The sequence below is a fragment of the Onychomys torridus genome, chromosome 6 (assembly GCF_903995425.1).
Source record: "Onychomys torridus chromosome 6, mOncTor1.1, whole genome shotgun sequence".
Lineage (NCBI taxonomy): Eukaryota > Metazoa > Chordata > Mammalia > Rodentia > Cricetidae > Onychomys > Onychomys torridus.
The window spans coordinates 120828850-120846732 of record NC_050448.1 but is presented as its reverse complement, the minus strand read 5'-3'; the positions used below and the strand labels follow the sequence as shown (position 1 = coordinate 120846732).

Here is a 17883-nt window from a genome sequence, read left to right as displayed (position 1 = left end):
AGATGAGTGCATGATCTCCAGGGCCCCTTTGAGTTCGGGGCCAGCCTGGTCTACAAAGTGAGTTCCAGGATAGCCTCCAAAGCTACAGAGAAACCCTGTCTCAAAAAAACAACAACAACAGAAAAAAAAATTATAAATGTGATGCAGAAAGTCCTATTTTTCTGGGAATCCTTATGATTATATTTATTAAAATAAAAATGTTCATGAAGCACATAAAAATCACCTTGCTCATCCTGAGGCACGTGGGAAGGCACTGATCTCATGGGAGTCGCTGATCTCTACAATTCTTTCCGTTCTAAGGGTCGGTCATTTGCAGTTTAAATCATTATCTTGGAGGAGCTTGGAAAAGATGACAAGCCCTCTGTAAGAAGTCACTTGTCTGAGTCTCCTCACACCTCTGTCTTACTCAGGAAGCCCACTGCCGTTGCTCGGAATGAAGGGAACAGTCCAGAACGGCAAGACTGAAAGCAAAATACCTCTCAGTTCTCTGTAGTATCACAAGTGGCTCCGGGGTCCCAAGGCCTACATCCTCACAGCATCAAGTCCAATGGGACGAGGTAGTTAAAGTGTAGCAGTCCATCTCACTCTGGTGTGGACTAGTCCTAAACCAGTTCTTCTGTTTTCATCCCTCTCCCTCTCTCTCCTTTTGATAACCCACTAAGTCCAGTTAATGCATCTGTAAAGAATGATTCTTCTGGGCTGGAGAGATGGCTCAGAGGTTAAGGGAACTGCTTGTTCTTCCAAAGGTCCTGAGTTCAATTCCCAGCAACCACATGGTGGCTCACAACCATCTGTAATGAGATCTGGTGCCCTCTTCTGGCCTGCAGGCGTGCATGCAGGCAGAACATTGTATACATAATAAATAAATAAATCTTTAAGAAAAAAAAAAAAAAAGAATGATTCTTCCAAAGGTAGTAGTGGCACATGTCTTTAATCCTAGCTCTTGGGAGGCAGAGGCAGGTGGATCTCTGTGAGTTCGAGGCCAGCCTGGTCTATGTAGCATATTGAGGTTCTTCTATTTTATTCAGCAGACTCTTTAATCCAGTGGCTATTATTTATTTACTACATTTCATTTTCTGGTTATTAAATTTGGCAGAGTTGGGGGCAAAAGAGAAAGCAATATTTTGGCTACTGTTACTGAACAATTCACAGGGATGGATGGCTGGCTTAACACAGATCCAGCTGGCTTCCTCCCAATCATCAACCAGACCAGCTCTCCTCACAACAGTCACATACAGTAGTCTACCTTTAGCTTTCTGGCAGGCGGAGCCTGGCCATGCTCACCACCTTCTTTGCAATTTGCTTAGGTCCCATATGTTCAGGTCACTTGCACAGTTCTGAACTAAACAGAGGAGTCGGGGACTGAGGAGTTTAGACCAATGAATCCCATCAGGTGGAGGGGATGGGTCAAACCCATTTCAACTTGGAGGCTAAGAACGGAGAAGCCGGTCCTTCCCAGAGTTGTTCCCAGGAGTGGGGGCATGCTGAGTGGCCAGCAGCAGGCTTTACTAGGCCCTTTAATGTCATTTACCAGTCCAAGCTTCACAGACTCACTATTCCTCTTTGGAGTTAAAAGGCAATGTAGGAGATTATGGAATCGTAGAAAGCATTTTTGGTCTAAGTCACTGAACTTCAAACACAGCACCGTTAGATAGGCTAAAACACTTGGTAATTAACTTGCTTCCCCTCCCACCACTAAGGACACAAGCTGGTCAGGAGAAAGAACTTTAAAAGAATCAACTCAAGCCTCACAACTGCTTCTTGTCACCTAGGAAAGCAAGAACGGAACACCTGGGTTAGTCTTCCCTGGGACTGTCCAAACACAGGCCAGCCACACAGCAGCTTCCTTAGTCACTACCTGGAAGACTGGCTCCCCACTCTCTTGGCATTCTTCACCACCTCCAGCTTCCCATTCCCAGTGCTTAGAAGTCTTGACTGTGAGGGTCCAAATGTGGCTGAAACTATTAGAGGCTTCTAAGCGACAGCAGCTGCAGAGGCCAAGGATGTTGGCTGAACAACTGACCAACTTTTCCAGAGAGCTCTGAAGCAGAGAACTTGAAAACACACCCTCCAGTCTGTCAGGAACATGGAAAAGGCTGCTGTCTCACACTGGCAAAGGCTTTAAAGCAGACTCCCAGCATCTGGTTAGCTAGCCCCCATACTTCAACACAGACAGTGGATTTGCCTGTTCTTTAGGAACAGGGAGCACCAGTCAACAGGAAGACCACAGGGCTCTGGGAAAACAAGACACTACTGAGCTTCAGGGACATCTCTGCTTTACACCATATGGACTTAAATCAGAACCCATGCTTGAGGAGCCAAAAGAAATCAAGATACCAAGAGGTGGATTGTGACAATTTCTTCTAACAGAAAAATATAACTAGAACGCTAAACAGAAACCCAAGAGAAACTTGAATTTTCTGAAATAAAAATGTGAAATTGCCATGTAATAGTTTCTGCATCTCTCGAGGAAGATAGGAAGCTTGCTTTTAAAAATAAAAACCATATTGCTTGGTTTCCTTCTTGGGTTCATGTCAGAGTATGAACCTTTGTCTCCAGTCTAGGAAATGAACACTCAGACATTTTGCAAGACCTTTCTTTTGTCTATCCTGGTGTCTTCATGGGTTTCCTTCAACCATTTAATGTCTACTTTTGAACATTTCCCAAGAATTCCAAAAGGTCATGAAATTATGGCATCTCCCATGTAGCTGCAATAGTTTCCACCAAACCCTGCCCTTCAAGCCTGTCCTGTCTAAAAGTCATGGCCAGTTATAGGTGGATGCACCAGCAGGCTGAACACACAAGTCTTCTAATGTTCAGTATGTCAACACCATAGTCAGCGACAGTTATTCATGCCAATGTTGGAGCCCATCAAAGAAACTGGCAGGAACATAAGCAGCTAACAGAGGTCACTGAAGATTCTATGTTCAAACCAGCAAAGACTTTGTAATAGCATGAATAAAAGGCACAAAATAGCTGCTAAGGATGCTGGGAGAAATGTAAAAAATGGACTAATAAATTATGAATAGCCTTCTTAAAAAATAATGTGGTTAGTTGGGTGTGATAACATGTATCTACCATCCAAACACTTGGAAGGTGGAGGCAGAAGGATCAGGTAGGTGCTGAAGGTCATCCTTAGCTACACAGTGAATCTGAGGCTAGCCTAGGATACAGAGATTCTGTCTTTAAAAAGAAAAAGAAAAAAAAAAAAAACAACCAAAAACAAGTATATGGATTAGAGCAGCTCCCATACCTCATCAGAGAAGTTTCTCTGTGAAGCAGAGGGTGGTTGGTGGTAAACACACAAAATCATAACTGGTCAAAATGCAGGGAACAAATAAATGGAACTGTTCAGCCACCAATGAGCCACAGTAACTTGAAACAGGATTGCAGATAGCCTTTGTAGGCTGACGGTTAGGGATGTGACCTAGGAAGCCCAGCTTGGCTTGGCTTGAATGCTGGCTCACTTACTCTAAGAGGTCTGAGCATAATCCTCGATCTGGCTGGACCTGTTTCCTCCTCCATCTGATGATGGCATTATATTTAATGACTCTAGAGCTCCTAAGTAAAGCATCACAGCAAGGAATGAAAAGAGAAAAGGGGGTCAGGAGCCTTGACTTTAGTCACCAAGAGTATGAAAGGAAAAGTAGGTTCATACAGCTGGATTGTCAAAGGCTAAAAGATGCGAGTGAGCAAGTGAGAGGGAGGGAGGGAGGGAGGGAGGGAGGGAGGGAGGGAGGGAGGGAGAGAGAGAGAGAGAGAGAGAGAGAGAGAGAGAGAGAGAGAGAGAGAGAGAGAGAGAGAGAGTTTGTGCATGAGTGAGCACATACACTCAAGCCAGAAGAGAACTTTGGGTGTTGTTCCTTAGGTGCTGTCCACCTTAATTTTGAGATAGCATTTCTCACTGACTTTGAACTCACAGAGTAAGCTAGGCCATGTTGGCTGGCTAGAAAGCCCTGATGGTCACTCTTTCTGTCTGTACCGTTCTAATGTTTGGACTACATCCTGGCAGCTGTTGTTTTTCCCTTTTTCTATATGTGGGTTCCAATTTAGGTCCTTGTGCTTGCAAATTTTGTATGTTGTAATTTATGCTATTAATCCTATGTCATAATTAGCAATTATGAAAAGCCGTATTTTGCCTTTGAAACCATTGTTTAAAAAAAATAAAAGGCCAGGTGGAGTGTCTTCCCTCTTAAAAAGTAATCCAGGATTACTGCAGAATGATGATGTTACCATGGGTCTCAGTCTGTTTACTCCACAATTTGTCTAGAATTTAAGAGAAAGGGTCAATGAGAAGAGAGTGTGCTGTGGTTATCACTCTGTATAAATAAAATGCTGATTGGCCAGTAGCCAGGCAGGAAGTATAGGTGGGACAAGCAGAGAAGAGAATTCTGGGAAGTGGAAGGTGGAGAGATACACGGCCAGCCGCGGCGATGACAAGGAAGATGTAAGATAAGCCACGAGCCATGTGGCAAAGTATAGATGAATAGAAATGGGTTAATTTAAGATAGAAGAAGATAACAAGAAGCCTGACATGGCCATACAGTTTCTAAGTAATGTAAAGTTTCTGTGTGTTTACTTGGTTGGTTCTGAGTGTCTATGGGCCTGGCGGGTGAGAGAGATTTGTCCTGACTGTGGACCAGACAGGAAAACTCTAGCTACAAGAGTGGGCTTTAGTACTACTGCCTTCTAAGGCTTTCAGGGAACCATTCCGACTTCCATCGCTTTGAGGCTAACGTGATTACTCATTAAGACACATGTTTATTATAAATTGCTTGGGAATAAATACGCATATTAATCAAGTGAGCTGACAGTTCTATTTAGGTGAATTCTGCTCCCCTCTCCTCCTGGGAGGAGAGCACAGAATAAATTTTCTTTGTTGTTCAGTTTTATACGGAGCTTAACACTTTCCTTAGAATTGAGACCAAAGTACAAGACTTCACTATTAGGATTCCTCTCCACCCCATACTTGGACCACATGTTCTTCCTGGGTCCTTTTATCCCACTTTGTCAACACCAGGACACTGTGCCTCAGTTCCTCCACCTCTCCTGCCTGCCTCACTGACACATTTTACTTTTGGACCAAATCTGAATCTCGTGAAATTGAGCTTAGCTGTCTTTCCAGTAGTACTGGCAAGAACATAACTCCACACAAATCCTCTGCCATGTCAGATCTCAAGGGCACCCAGGGTCTGTGCACAACTCTCAATGGCTTCACTAACTAGAACCGCGCTTCCAGCTCACTCGGAAACCAGTGGTCTCTGGGCACTACTGCCTCCCAGTTTTCTACTGTGATTTCTATCCTGAGTTACATATGTATCTGTATTCTCCAAGTCTCTGGCTTTCTTTTGACCTGACTCATATACCTAGAAGCTAAATGATCTTCACTAATGTCCATATACTCTTGCTTTTTCAAATTTATGGCCCCCTTTTCATTAATTTTTTAAAAAACATTTTGTACACAGATGCAATACATTTTTATTCTTCTATAGTCAACCTAAAGTTTCAGAGCTTCATAAATGTACATGAAATGATCAAAGTTTAATTTTAGTATGTGAACTGTTTACACCACATCACTATACCTCTGCACGTCATCAACACACTCAAGAATTCCAAGTGGGTGTTTCCTTTAGATGCATCAAAATACAACACCAAATTTGTCACCACCGTATGTATCTGTGCATCAACAGAGTCAACTGGGAATGGATGAGGCACAGAACCTGTGTGAAGAGGTCATCGAGGATAACTCAACGTGGAACTGCTGATCTTTTTGACTGAACACGACATACAGTGATTCATGTTTTTTTCATCTTCCTGTAAGATTTGAGAGTATCTCAAGTATGAGTTGTCTTAAGAGGGGTTACACAAAAACCAGACCCGAGGATGGTCAACTCCTGGGAGAGTGCTTCTACTTGGCTAGACACTTTGCTGAGTGGCATTCTCTTCAGTGAGCTGTGACCACAGAGAGGGCCATCTTCATGGCTGACCCAGGGGATCCTTGGGTTTGGTTCTGTGTCACCCTAACAAATACAAATGTTTCAGCTTACAGAAATAAGCATATTAAAGTCTAGTGAGGACTCCACTAATCAGGTGCATAAGGGTTCATTCTGTGAAAGAGGCTTTGGACCTCAGTTCATTCAAAAGGCAACAAAACACACTTTTTTCAAAAGAAAGTTATATTGTTTAATTTCCTTTTATACAAACAACACATTCCAACTACACGCTGACAGTACCCCAGGCCCACAACTGTCCATCCACACATAATCTTCTCAACCATCTGGGAACTTTCACCTTCTTCCACAAGTGTTCAATCTTCATTGCCAAGCTTCTGGGTAGGTTCACTTTTCACTGGAAGAAAACCACAGAAACATAGTCAAATGTTTACACTGCTCAGCCTGCTTTGTTTTCTCCTCTTCTCTCCTCCTTTCTGACGCATAGCATAGCAATAGCACTGCTCACAGGGACAGACAAACCATGTCATGTCCCAGGCAGCCAGGAGACTCACTTCTGGACACAATAAATAGAGAAATGATGCTTTAAGAGTGGCAATTATATTTTGTGGGGTTACAACCTTCTTGACAGTGGAAGACTTGGAGACGGGACCTCATGGTTCAGTTATGATCCCATATTCATGACACAATTATCACAAACCCTGTCCACATGCAGTTGGAAATTTTTTACATATGTGTATTTTTAAAACTTAAAGGGTGAGTGTATATATATATACATATACACATACATACATATACATACATACATACATACACATACACACACACACACACACACACACACACACACACACACACACACACACACGTGAATGCATGTGGGCTGACAGAAGACTGACACAATGCAGACCTCTGAAGCTCCTGTCATGCTGAGGGTGAGCAATACAGAGGCTAGTCTCCATGACCAAGACACAACCTCTCTTGCCTGGGTTTACCCCACAGTGTGCAGTACACTGAACCCCTGTGACTACATATTACCCTATCCTACACATGATGAAACTGAAAGGAAATAACACATTGAAACACTAAAAACCATTAAGGTTAAAATATGATTAGGGTCTGTAGAGACAGTTGGGGTTAAGGGCACTAGCTGCCTCTTCAGAGCACTAAAGCTTGGTTCCCAATACCCACCTGTAGTAGAATAGAGAGGTTCATAACTGCCTGAAACTTCAGGCCTAGGGAACCTGACATCCTCTTTTGGCCTTTGAGAGCACTGTATGTAAGTATGAGTGTATGCACATGAACACATGTACACACATAAATAAAACTAAATCTTTAAAAAATAATAAAACAGATTATTTTAAGTTTACACTGTTTGTCTCCATGAGATAGAGAAGACGACCTTGGAGAAGATACATAAGGACTAGAAACAGGAGCTTGGACCTCTGTCTCATGTTCCAACTGTCAAATTTCTTGGGATTCATTTAGATCTATGGTTGTATTGGCAACAAAAACAGCATTCGGTGAGTCCTTCCTATGTGTAAGGCATCAAAACATTGCCACGTCAGGCAGTGTTCAGCTTGGGAGTTTTAGAAACTCCAAGAGAACTTTTCAAGCTCCTCTGAGACCCGACAAATTGATTATTTTATCCTTGGCTTTCTCTGCAGGAAAGCAAGCAAAGAAGGCTGAGGAAGACTGGGAGAGGAGGTTAAATGAAAGGATTTTTCTTTCTAGTAAGAGACTGACACACGAAAGGTGGGCTGCTAGGTAATGTCACTGATTTAGCCCACTACAGCCGCCTCGCTGTCTTTTCACAGGGCTCTGTCCTTACAGGACAGCCCAGCCTGCTTTCTCAAGTCACTGCACTCTGTTTCTGGAACGACAGCAGAGGAGAGCCTGTTCAGAGGTGCACACTGCTCTCTGCACTCTCTGCAGTCCCACGGGATGCACAAAGGGTGTGCGTGTGCGCGCGCGTGCGCGCACACACATACACACACACATACACACACACACTGTGTGTGTGTGTGTATGTGTGTGTGGGGTGTAACCGGCACTTTCCTCTCCTGCCTAGTCCAGTTAACCCTTTTCATTCCTTAAAAAGAGAAGGAAGAACAAATTAACAATTACCCCCTTTCCTATTAATATAGGCAGACTTAATTATGGCAATCTACAGCCAACCAAGTAAACACTGTAACAACCATCAACTGCAAACTACATTTTCCAGAAACACATCCCCCCATCACCAACAGAATTCTATTCTCAGGATAAATATTCAACCCCCCCCCCCCCCACCTTTGGAGAGAGCAAAAATTCAAGGCTTTCCAAAGAAAATGCTATTTTTATAGGACACCCCTCCCCCCCCCAACTACACCACAGGGCCACCTTACAGAATATCATTGCTATAGGACTGTACAAAGAGACAGGCATCTTGATGTGCTAAGAAAAAATAAATGCAAGCCCACAGACCCACCCTCACTGTCAGGGGAGACACTTAGAACGTGACAGCTCTGGCACACTCTTTGCAGCAGCCCGAGACCACCATTACATAGAAGAGTCGACTGCAAATAAGCGCAAAATGAAGTACCAACTTCTACTTGAGGTTCCAGCACAGGCTGAATTAGCCTTTCTTCCTGCTTCATCCCAGGAAGCCTAGCTTGGACATGTTATTCCTAAATAAGGTGAAAGAGGAGCAGTGTGCTGTTTGTTTGCACAGTCCATGTTTGCCCTGGCGAGTAATTCACCCAACAGCTTTCACTGAGACCAACATTTAGAAGTCTTAACACAATGTTAATCAGGTTGAAGAAAAAGTAAGGTTTTTACAAAGTTTAAAAAAGTCAAAGTGGTTACTTAAAACTAAAATTCCTAATTTGAGAAAACTGCCTACCCTCAAATTGTGAAAAACAAAGATAAGAATAAATTCAAGACTTAGAGATTCATAATTTGTTATTAAAAAATCTTGGACATTTTTTAAAATTAATTTTACTCAAGAAAGAAAAACTGACACACATACTTGTGGAGAAAACACTTTATAAACAGGCTACTATCCATTATGCAACAAAATGCAAACCATACTGTGGTGGTATTTTGTTCTCCAAAATATTGTGCACCCTAATAAACTTATCTGGGGTCAGAGGACAGAACAGCTACTAGATAGACATAGAGGCCAGAAAATGGTGGTACACCCACCTTTAATCCTATCACTTGGGAGGCAGAGATCCATCTGGATCTCTGTGAGTTCAAGGCCACACTAGAAACAGCCAGGCATGGTGACTCACGCCTTTAATCCCAGGAAGTGATGGCAGAAAGCAGAAAGGTATATAAGATGTGAGAACCAGGAACTAGAGCTGGTTAAGCTTTTAGGCTTTCGAGAAGCAGTTCAGCTGAGATTCATTTAGATGAGGACACAGAGGCTTCCAGTCTGAAGAAAGAGGATCAGCTGATGAACTGACAAGGTGAGGTCTGCTTCTCTGATCTTCCAGCATTCACCCCAATATCTGGCTCTGAGTTTTATCTTATTAATAAGTCCATTTAAGATTCCTGCTACACCACACATGCTGAATAAAACTATTCAAACATACAGATTCACACGCAACAATACAGTGTGGCCTGTTTCTACTAGTTCTCAGCTGAAATGTTATCTACGGGTTCTGAGTAATCACCTTCTAGAAGTAATTACTAAGCTCTATCAAGCCCCAGACTCTTGTATTATGCAATATAATTGGGTTACTTTGATCAAAGTAGGTAAGCGATTTTTATACACCAAACATTCACACACACCACGTCCATTCTACCACAGTTCTAGTACCTGCTCACATGGCAAAGAGACAGAAATGGCAGGAAATAAACCAGTGAGCCATAGTACAAGCTCAGCTAAACACAGCCCAGACTTTAAACACATTCCCTCAGCAGCATCTTTTGCTAGAAAGGATGATACAAGACCAGTAATTTCTCATTTTGTGAATCTCTAGAGTTGTCTATTGTGGAATAATCCTGTTGTTCACTGTAAATATGTATTCTCTTATTGGTTAATAAAGAGCTGACTGGCCGATATCTAGGCAGGATTTCTGGGGCAGAGAACACTGAAGGAGGGAAGTCTCAAGAGTCTCAGGGAGACAGAGAGAAGAAAGATGAACATGCCTTGAAAAAAGGTACCACCACAGAGTAGAGTGTAGATAAGAAATACAGGTTAATTTAAATTGTAAGAGCCAGTTAGTAACAAGCCTAAGCTACTTGCCAAGCATTTATAACTAATATTAAGTCTCTGTGTGGTTATTTGTGAGCTGGCTGATGGGACAGAGCTGACTTGTCATCCCGATGAAAAACTCTTCCCACAGTTTTCAGTGGACAGTAAATTAAATATCTTGACAATTCTAATAAAGCAAACTATCCCTTTTAGTAAGACACTTGGATTCAATCATTCCAGCATCATGAGCATCACACTTTCTAGTGGGGTAGAAATGGCACTCACTCACTTGGTACTTTACCATATCAGTTGCTGTGCACAGTAAATTCTTTTACAACTATATAATACACATATAAAATGTAGGAGCAGCCATATAATTGTTTGACCCTCTAAGAAGGGAAAAGACAAAATATGCTTACCTTGGTGAAGAAGTTGAATGTCGTTACTAGATCCTTTCAATACCACATGCAAAGTTGGATATTCAATGATCACTTTGTTCCTCAAATTGTCTAAAAGACTTTTGTTAGGATCCAGTTCATAATATCTTAAGAAAAAAAAAACACCCTTAAAATTTAAATTAATCTCTTTTCCTGCCCCGCCTTCCAGCCCCCAACCAGGAATTCTCTATGTACTCATGGCTGTCCTGGAACTCACTCTGTAAACTAGCCTGGCCTTGAACTCACAGAGATCTGCCTGCCTCTGCCGCCCAAGTTCTAAAGGCACGTGCCACCACTGTTTGGCTAAATTAATCTTAAAGAAATATACCAAAACATTAACTCACGAGTTAGTTTGATGCCTTCTAAGAAACCAGGCAAAAGGGCTATTTTTATAGAGGTTTAAAAATGAAACCACAAGAATACCAGTGCCTGTGACCCAACACACGAGGAGCTGAGGCAAGAGGATGATGACTCTGAAGCTATGCAGGTCAATCTGGGTTATGCTTTGAGACCCTGTCTCAACAAGTTAAAACAAAAACAAAAACAAAAACCAACAAATAACCAAAATGTATACCTAGCAGGGCATAGTTGCTTCCAAAGTGTGGCACTGGGCACACTTCAGAACAAAAACCTTCTTGCCTTTCTCAACATCACCCATTTTAATTTGCTCCCGGCTGGTCAACACAATTGCTACAACCTGATAACAGACGTCCCACTCTCCAGCAGAAATGTTAAGATACATAAAATTATATGCATGTAACAAATCACATACTTGAATCCATTAGGGTTTCTCTTGTTTACCTTGAGAAACCAGTCCTATTTCACATGCCAAGCAGGCACTATGCAGAACACTTAGGACACAAAGTTTCTTGAGACTGGTCAACTAATAACTTGTTTTAAAACAGTTTTTTTTTCATCCCTCAAACATAGCGAAAGTCGTGTCTGTTGAGAGGCTTTGATTTATGTGTATGTGTGTCTGTCTGTGTGAATGCCCACCTCATGCATGTGAGTGCTCGTGGAAGTCAGAGGCAATGGATGCCCTTGAGCTGTCACAGTCAGCTATGAGCCTCTCATCATGGGTACAGAAGAACAAGGTGTGCTGGCCCACCTCTCTGGCCCTTGTTCCATGGATTCAGTTAGCCTCTAACACAGAAACACTGCTATTAAGGGCCAATAGGTGTCTAGACTAAGCTTTCCCACTGTTGACTGCATAGTTCATACTTCAATGTAGACTCTTGTAATTGAAAATTTGAATTTCTTAGATTCTTTTATTAGTAGTTACTCTGAGTAGGACATTAGTATGTACCAATGACTAGAGGAATACCACAGAAGTCATTAATAAAGAAAGGCTGTCAAGTCAAGCGGTGGTGGTGCAAGCCTTTAATCTTAGCACTTGGGAGGAAGAGGCAAGCAGATCTACAGAGCAAGTTCTAGGACAGCCAGGGCTACACAGAGAAACCCTGTCTTAAAACACCTCCCTGGGCCTGGAAGGAAAGGCAGTCAAATACACGTGGAGTTAACATTTTATGGACTTGGAATTTAGTTAAATGAAGCAATAAGTCTAAAAGGGGGTTAAAAGTCCTGCTCTGCCACTCACTGGACTATGATTTAATTATTTATATTTATTTGGTGTGTGTGTATGATATGGGTGTTGTGCATGTATGTGTGTGCACATAGCCTTGGGGGTTAGTCGTCACCTCCCACTTTGTTTGAGACAGGGTCTCTGCTGTTTGCTGTGGCAAACATACAACATACTAGCTGGCCCCAGAGCATTTAGGGCTCCTCCCTTCTCTGCTGCCCATCTCAGTGATGAGAGCACTGGAATCTCAGACACTGCTCAGCTTCCAGACTACTGGGGGTTCACACTCAGATCCTTGTTCAGTAAGCCCTCTGTCCACTGAGCATCTCCCCAGCCCACATCCCTTTTTTAATCTTGTTTCCTGCTTGAAATGGGGATGACACGAGTTATGAGTGCTTGGTGACAAAACAGATGTCACGGACACAGCTTTTCACTAGAACACAATCACAGGACAAAGTCCCTGGATTTCCTCAGTAAGAAAGTGCGACGCTCTTGTAGGCATTAGGCACATTTTTGTCTTTGTGTGGATTTTGCCTAAGTGTAAGAATGACTTTTAGCACAACCTCCAAACCACAACTGTACTGTCATGTTTATTTTCAAGGTTCTAAAAGTTTTAAAAGTTCAGTTTCGCCACTCTTAAAACACTCAGACCCAGCGTCTTTGTAAGCTGTTGGGGTCACCAAATCCCAAAAGACACTTTTATCTTTCTAAAATTTCTACAACTCTGTTATTTCCATCAGCATGGCTCTGCTACCAGAGGATAAACTACTTAGGTTTGGAAGATTCATGATTCCTACATTTGTTTTTCCTCTTACTCTCAGGGACACCTCAGATATTTCTTCTTCTTGTTTGACTTGCTCAACCTTCCCTAGTCCAGCTGACCCTGCTCCCAGCAGCTGCACAGGAGCATCAGCAGGGCAGCAGGGCTCACTCAGAAGGCTCAACAGGTGTCACAGGGGCTGATGGTAAATAAGGTCCCAATCCGAAAGCGTGACCTTGGCTCTGTTGCCATCTTTCAAAGAAAGTGCCCAACTTCTTCATCCTCCTCTGTCTGTCCCAGAAAGTTAGGACAGCAGGCTTCTATTCTTCACACTCAGGAGGGGATTTAAAAAGAGGACCACAAGCAGTGCTATTTCCCATCTAGGCCATGACACTCTAGACCACCACCCTTCCATGCCCTAAAATACAGAACAACCAAGCTCAGCTCTTCCCAGATGTAAAAACTGAATGTTGACTCAAGTCCACAGTATTTTTCCACTACAAAATAAGGTCACTAGATGAGGCAACCACAGCTATGAAACTAAGTTTTGATAGGTATCTGCCAAAGGTAGGGGGACATAACCTATGTCCTAGTGGAGTTGTATAAAGTTCTCAATCTAGGTTTCTGGGTTAAAAGTGCAACCAATTCATTCCAAAAGTACAAAATTGAACCTCTGGCTTTTTGAAAAAACAAAAACAAAGCAATGACAACAAAAAACCCTAAGGTTTAATACAAAACCCTAAGGCTTAATACAAAACCCTAAGAAGGCTTAACACACTGTAGATCCATTGTTACCTGGTGGTTAAATGTCTTTAAAGTATGGCGTATTCTAGAATAACGATTCCATAAGATACTGGAAGAGATTTTAAAGTTTGTAGATCTTTAAATTTTATCTATCTATCTATCTATCTATCTATTTATTTATTTACTTTTTTGGTTTTTCAAGATAGAGTTTCTCTTTGCACTTGTACTGGATCTCGAACTCATAGAGATCTACCTGCCTCTATCTCCTGAGTGCTGGGATTAAAGGCGTGCGCCACCACCACCCAGGTAAATTTTATTGTTTTAAGGTTTATATTTATTTCCCCCATTTTATTAGTTACTTAAGAATTTTGTACAATGTATTTTGATCATATTCATCCCTCCCCACACCTTACCCCAGATCCACCCTTTTCCCCACCCATCCAAACTTGTGTCTTCTGTTTTTAAAACTCATCAAATCCAATTTGTGCTGCCCACATACTCTGGGACATGTAGCCCACTAACTGGTGTGTGATCAGCTTACTAGGAGTCACACCCTACAGACTGATTCTCTTCAAGTAGTGAACATCCGTCAACAGATCGCCCAGTTAGTGGTGGGACTTAGTGTCTAGCCTGGGCTTGCACAAGTTGGTACATGTTCTCACAACTGTGTTGAGTTCCTCTGGGCAACTGGAAGAGTTCAGTGGAGTTTCTAGACAATGGGAGTGGCAACACTCTCACAGGGTAAGAGATGAAACGTCCAGTGCCAGGAACAGATCACCTCTCTGGAGTCTGACATACCCCAAACATTACAGGCTACTGCCAATGTTCTTGGTTATCCTCCAGAACTTCATGGTCAAGGCACAGAGAATAAGAATGCAGATTGCTTAGCCCTAAATCTGTATCACATTCCCTTGGCCCATGGCTCAGGGCTCACTGAGTAAGAGGGAGATGGAAAGAGTTACCACATTCTCCAGGCATAACAGGGCAGTGAGAATGAATTTTTAGGCAATGAGAATGAATTTTTAGTGAAGTGTTTTGGAACCATACTTACCAAACTCCTTGAGGAAAATACAAGCTTTGATTCTGACTAGCAATTCAAGCTACTCAGATGGAAGCAGTTTAAAGAAAAATGGCCCCCAAGGGGAGACGCACTATTAGGCGTGGCCTTGTTGGAGGAAGTTGTGTCACTATGGCATTGAGCTGTGAGGTCTCATTTGCTCAAGCTACACCCAGTGAGGCAGACCACTTCCTGTTGCCTGTAAGATGTAGGACTCTCATCTACTTCTCCAGCACCATATCTGCCTGCACGTTGCCATGTCCCACTATGGTAATGGACTGAACCTCTGAACTGTAAGCCATACTAATTAAATGTTTTCCTTTATAAGAGTTGCCATGGTCATGGAGTCTTTTCACAGCAAAAGAAACCCTAAGACAGATGGCTAAGGCAGGAGGAACATAAGTTCAAAGCCAGCCTTGGTTTACAGAGTGAGCTCCAGGCCAGTCAGTATATGGATTATGGGATGACTCACTGGATAAAAACAGTTGCTGTACAAACAACGACTGGAGTTCAGAACCCTAGAATCTACACAAAAACAGGCAAGTAGGGTAGCCACCAGCAATCCCAAGTACTTGGAGGCAGGACGACTCAACTGGCTAAGACTAGCCAGACTGCTAGCTCCTGGCTCAGTGAGAGACCACCCCCTTAGTAATCCTGGAGTGCAACTGAAAACATCGTCAACTCCAGTCTTCTGCATGCAAACATGTGCACTCAATACACACATCATGTGAAAAAAATGGTCGGGGAAGGAAAGAGGAGGAGGAGGAGGGCGGGGAATACAGGTTGGTTGATGGAGTGCTTGCCTAATAGGCACAGGCCTAAGTTTCTAAACACTTAGTGCTCCTAACCACTGAGCCACCTTTCCAGTCCCTATTAAACTTTTATTTTAAGACTTTAATTGTTAAAGGTTTTTCTGAACTGAAAAATATGAAATATTATTATTATAGTATTATAAAACTAGTCAAATTCACAAATATAGTACCAACATTTAATTTCATTGAAAATGAATCTCAATATAATGTGCAAGCAGCTTTTATTAGCATCAAACCTGTTTATTTTTGTTACTGATTCTTAGACTGATTCTTCCCAACTGCCAGCTAATTAGCAGAATCAAATAAAACAAAACCAAACAAAAACCAAGAGAAGGTCTAACATACCTATCCAGACAGCAAACCCATAGTTTTCAACAAACCACCCTTTACAGGTGAACTCCAAGGATATGCCTAATATTAACTCTGATCATCTCCAATGTTCTAACAGCCATTTTCAAATCTTAACTTTTAATATATATACATTTCCTTTTCAAATATCTGCACAGTACAGTTTTTAATTTCTCTGTAAGTCTAACAAGATAATTTAAATTTCTACTTCTAGTTCAGTTAAGCAAAGTATATAGACTAGCATCTTTAAGGATGTAAAAATGTGATAAAAAAAAAAATCCATGCTAATGTCAGTTGATCTATTTTTTCACACATCTTTAACCCAACTGAACACCCACCAAATACTTAGACTATGGAAAACCCGCTAGATATGCATGAGATTCAGAATGTCCTCAAAGACTGTACCACCTGCATATGTTTCTTAAAGGGCTGTCCTACGAATAACTGATGGGTGTTCCTAGACACAGGTTTGTGGTTGTGTGAGATGTACTACACCAGGACCTCTATGCGTGAGCTGGAAATCATCACTCAGTAAGCATCCCAGAGGAGTTATGATGGGCACTGGAAGCCGGGGAGCACTCTTCTCATAGAACACATGTTCAGTGGGGAGATGTCTAAGGTAGGGGAGAAAATCTGGCCAGGCGGGGCATGGGTTGACAAAAAGGAAGGATGGGGCTGGTAAGACTATCTGGTGAGGCAGGCATAGTTGTCAGTTAGAACCTGATCAAGCATCATGAATTAAGCTCTCAGAAAAATGGCCTTTAACTATCTAAATGTAGTGAGGTGAATGCTCCCAACCCCCAAACAAAGCAAGAAAAGTCAGGAGAACCTTGCTTGAGGCTTTCACATAGGAAAAATCATTTTATCTAAAGTGGGGGTGGGTATCTTAACTCTTACTGTAACTGAAAATGATAATAATATATATAAATATGTAAAGATTAATTAAATAAAAAACCCTTTCAGTACAGGACTAAAACAATCCAAAAGAAACAGCTTGTGCTTTTTTTCTGATTGCAAACACAAGTGTTCCAAACTAAAGCTAGCATAGTGGGAGATGAATGATAGAACATGAGAGCTGGGTACAATGGATAGTCTTTTCAGGAAGAGTAGCAGGATTCTATGATATCCTTGGTGCCAAAACCTAGATGATGCTTCAGTTTTGAGTCCACAGGTTTGGTTTATATGTCAATTTCTGGAAGGAGAATGAAAGCAATTGGCTTATGCGGCCATAAATATGCAGAAATAAAAATAGTAAGATTTATTTAATTTTCTGGTGTGTTTGTGCACACGTACAAGTATACAGATGACAGAGATCATCTTGGTTGACACCGTTCCACAGGTGATGTCCATATTGTTATTGAGACGGAATCTCTCGCTGGCTTGAAGCTCTCCAATAGGCTATGCTGACCAGCCAGCAAGCCCGTGACCCACCTGTATCTGCCTCCCCAGCACTGGGATTATGTGTACATACTACAACACCCAGCTGTTTAATGTGGGTTCTGGGGAATGAATTCAGGTTCTCAAGCTTGCCTGGCAAGTTATTTTATTGACTAAGTCATCTTACCATCCCCAAGATTAGTATTTATACCCCGCTCTGGGAAAGTCACTGACAGAGTAGTAGGAAAAATAAAGATGAAGGTGTCTAAAGCAGTCATTATCTTAAAAAATGAGTTGAGTATCACACAGAATGTTTAACTGCAATGAAATGTATGACAGGTTTATAAAGATGCTAAAGATGTATGAAAAGTATAAACAGTTTTTGAGGCTGCAAGAATAAGGAAAAAAATGGGCGCCATAGAAGACACTGGTAAGCACTAATCTAGCTTGAAGAACAACAACAAAAAAAGACATTGGCAAGAAGACTCACTAAGGAGGACAACGTATAAAGAAGGATGGCAAGGGAGACATCAAAGATGCTTGTGTTCAAGGCTTTATGCTTATAAGACTATGTCAGTAACAGAGGATGATCATGTACCACAATCTGCTGTCTGTGTACTAAATGCCAGGAATAC

General features: G+C 42.0%; 1 protein-coding gene across 1 annotated transcript in view; it reads right to left on the bottom strand.

The window, feature by feature from the left end:
• Positions 1-5522: 5522 nt before the first annotated feature.
• The window catches only part of Znhit6 (zinc finger HIT-type containing 6), a 44245-nt gene continuing 31884 nt past the window's right edge, over positions 5523-17883 (bottom strand). The window contains exons 9-10 of the mRNA XM_036189923.1: positions 10554-10678; positions 5523-6348 (exon numbers count right to left, since the gene is read on the bottom strand). Coding sequence (XP_036045816.1) covers positions 6308-6348; positions 10554-10678 — 166 coding nt within the window. The 3' untranslated portion in view covers positions 5523-6307. The remainder of the gene's footprint in view (positions 6349-10553; positions 10679-17883) is intronic.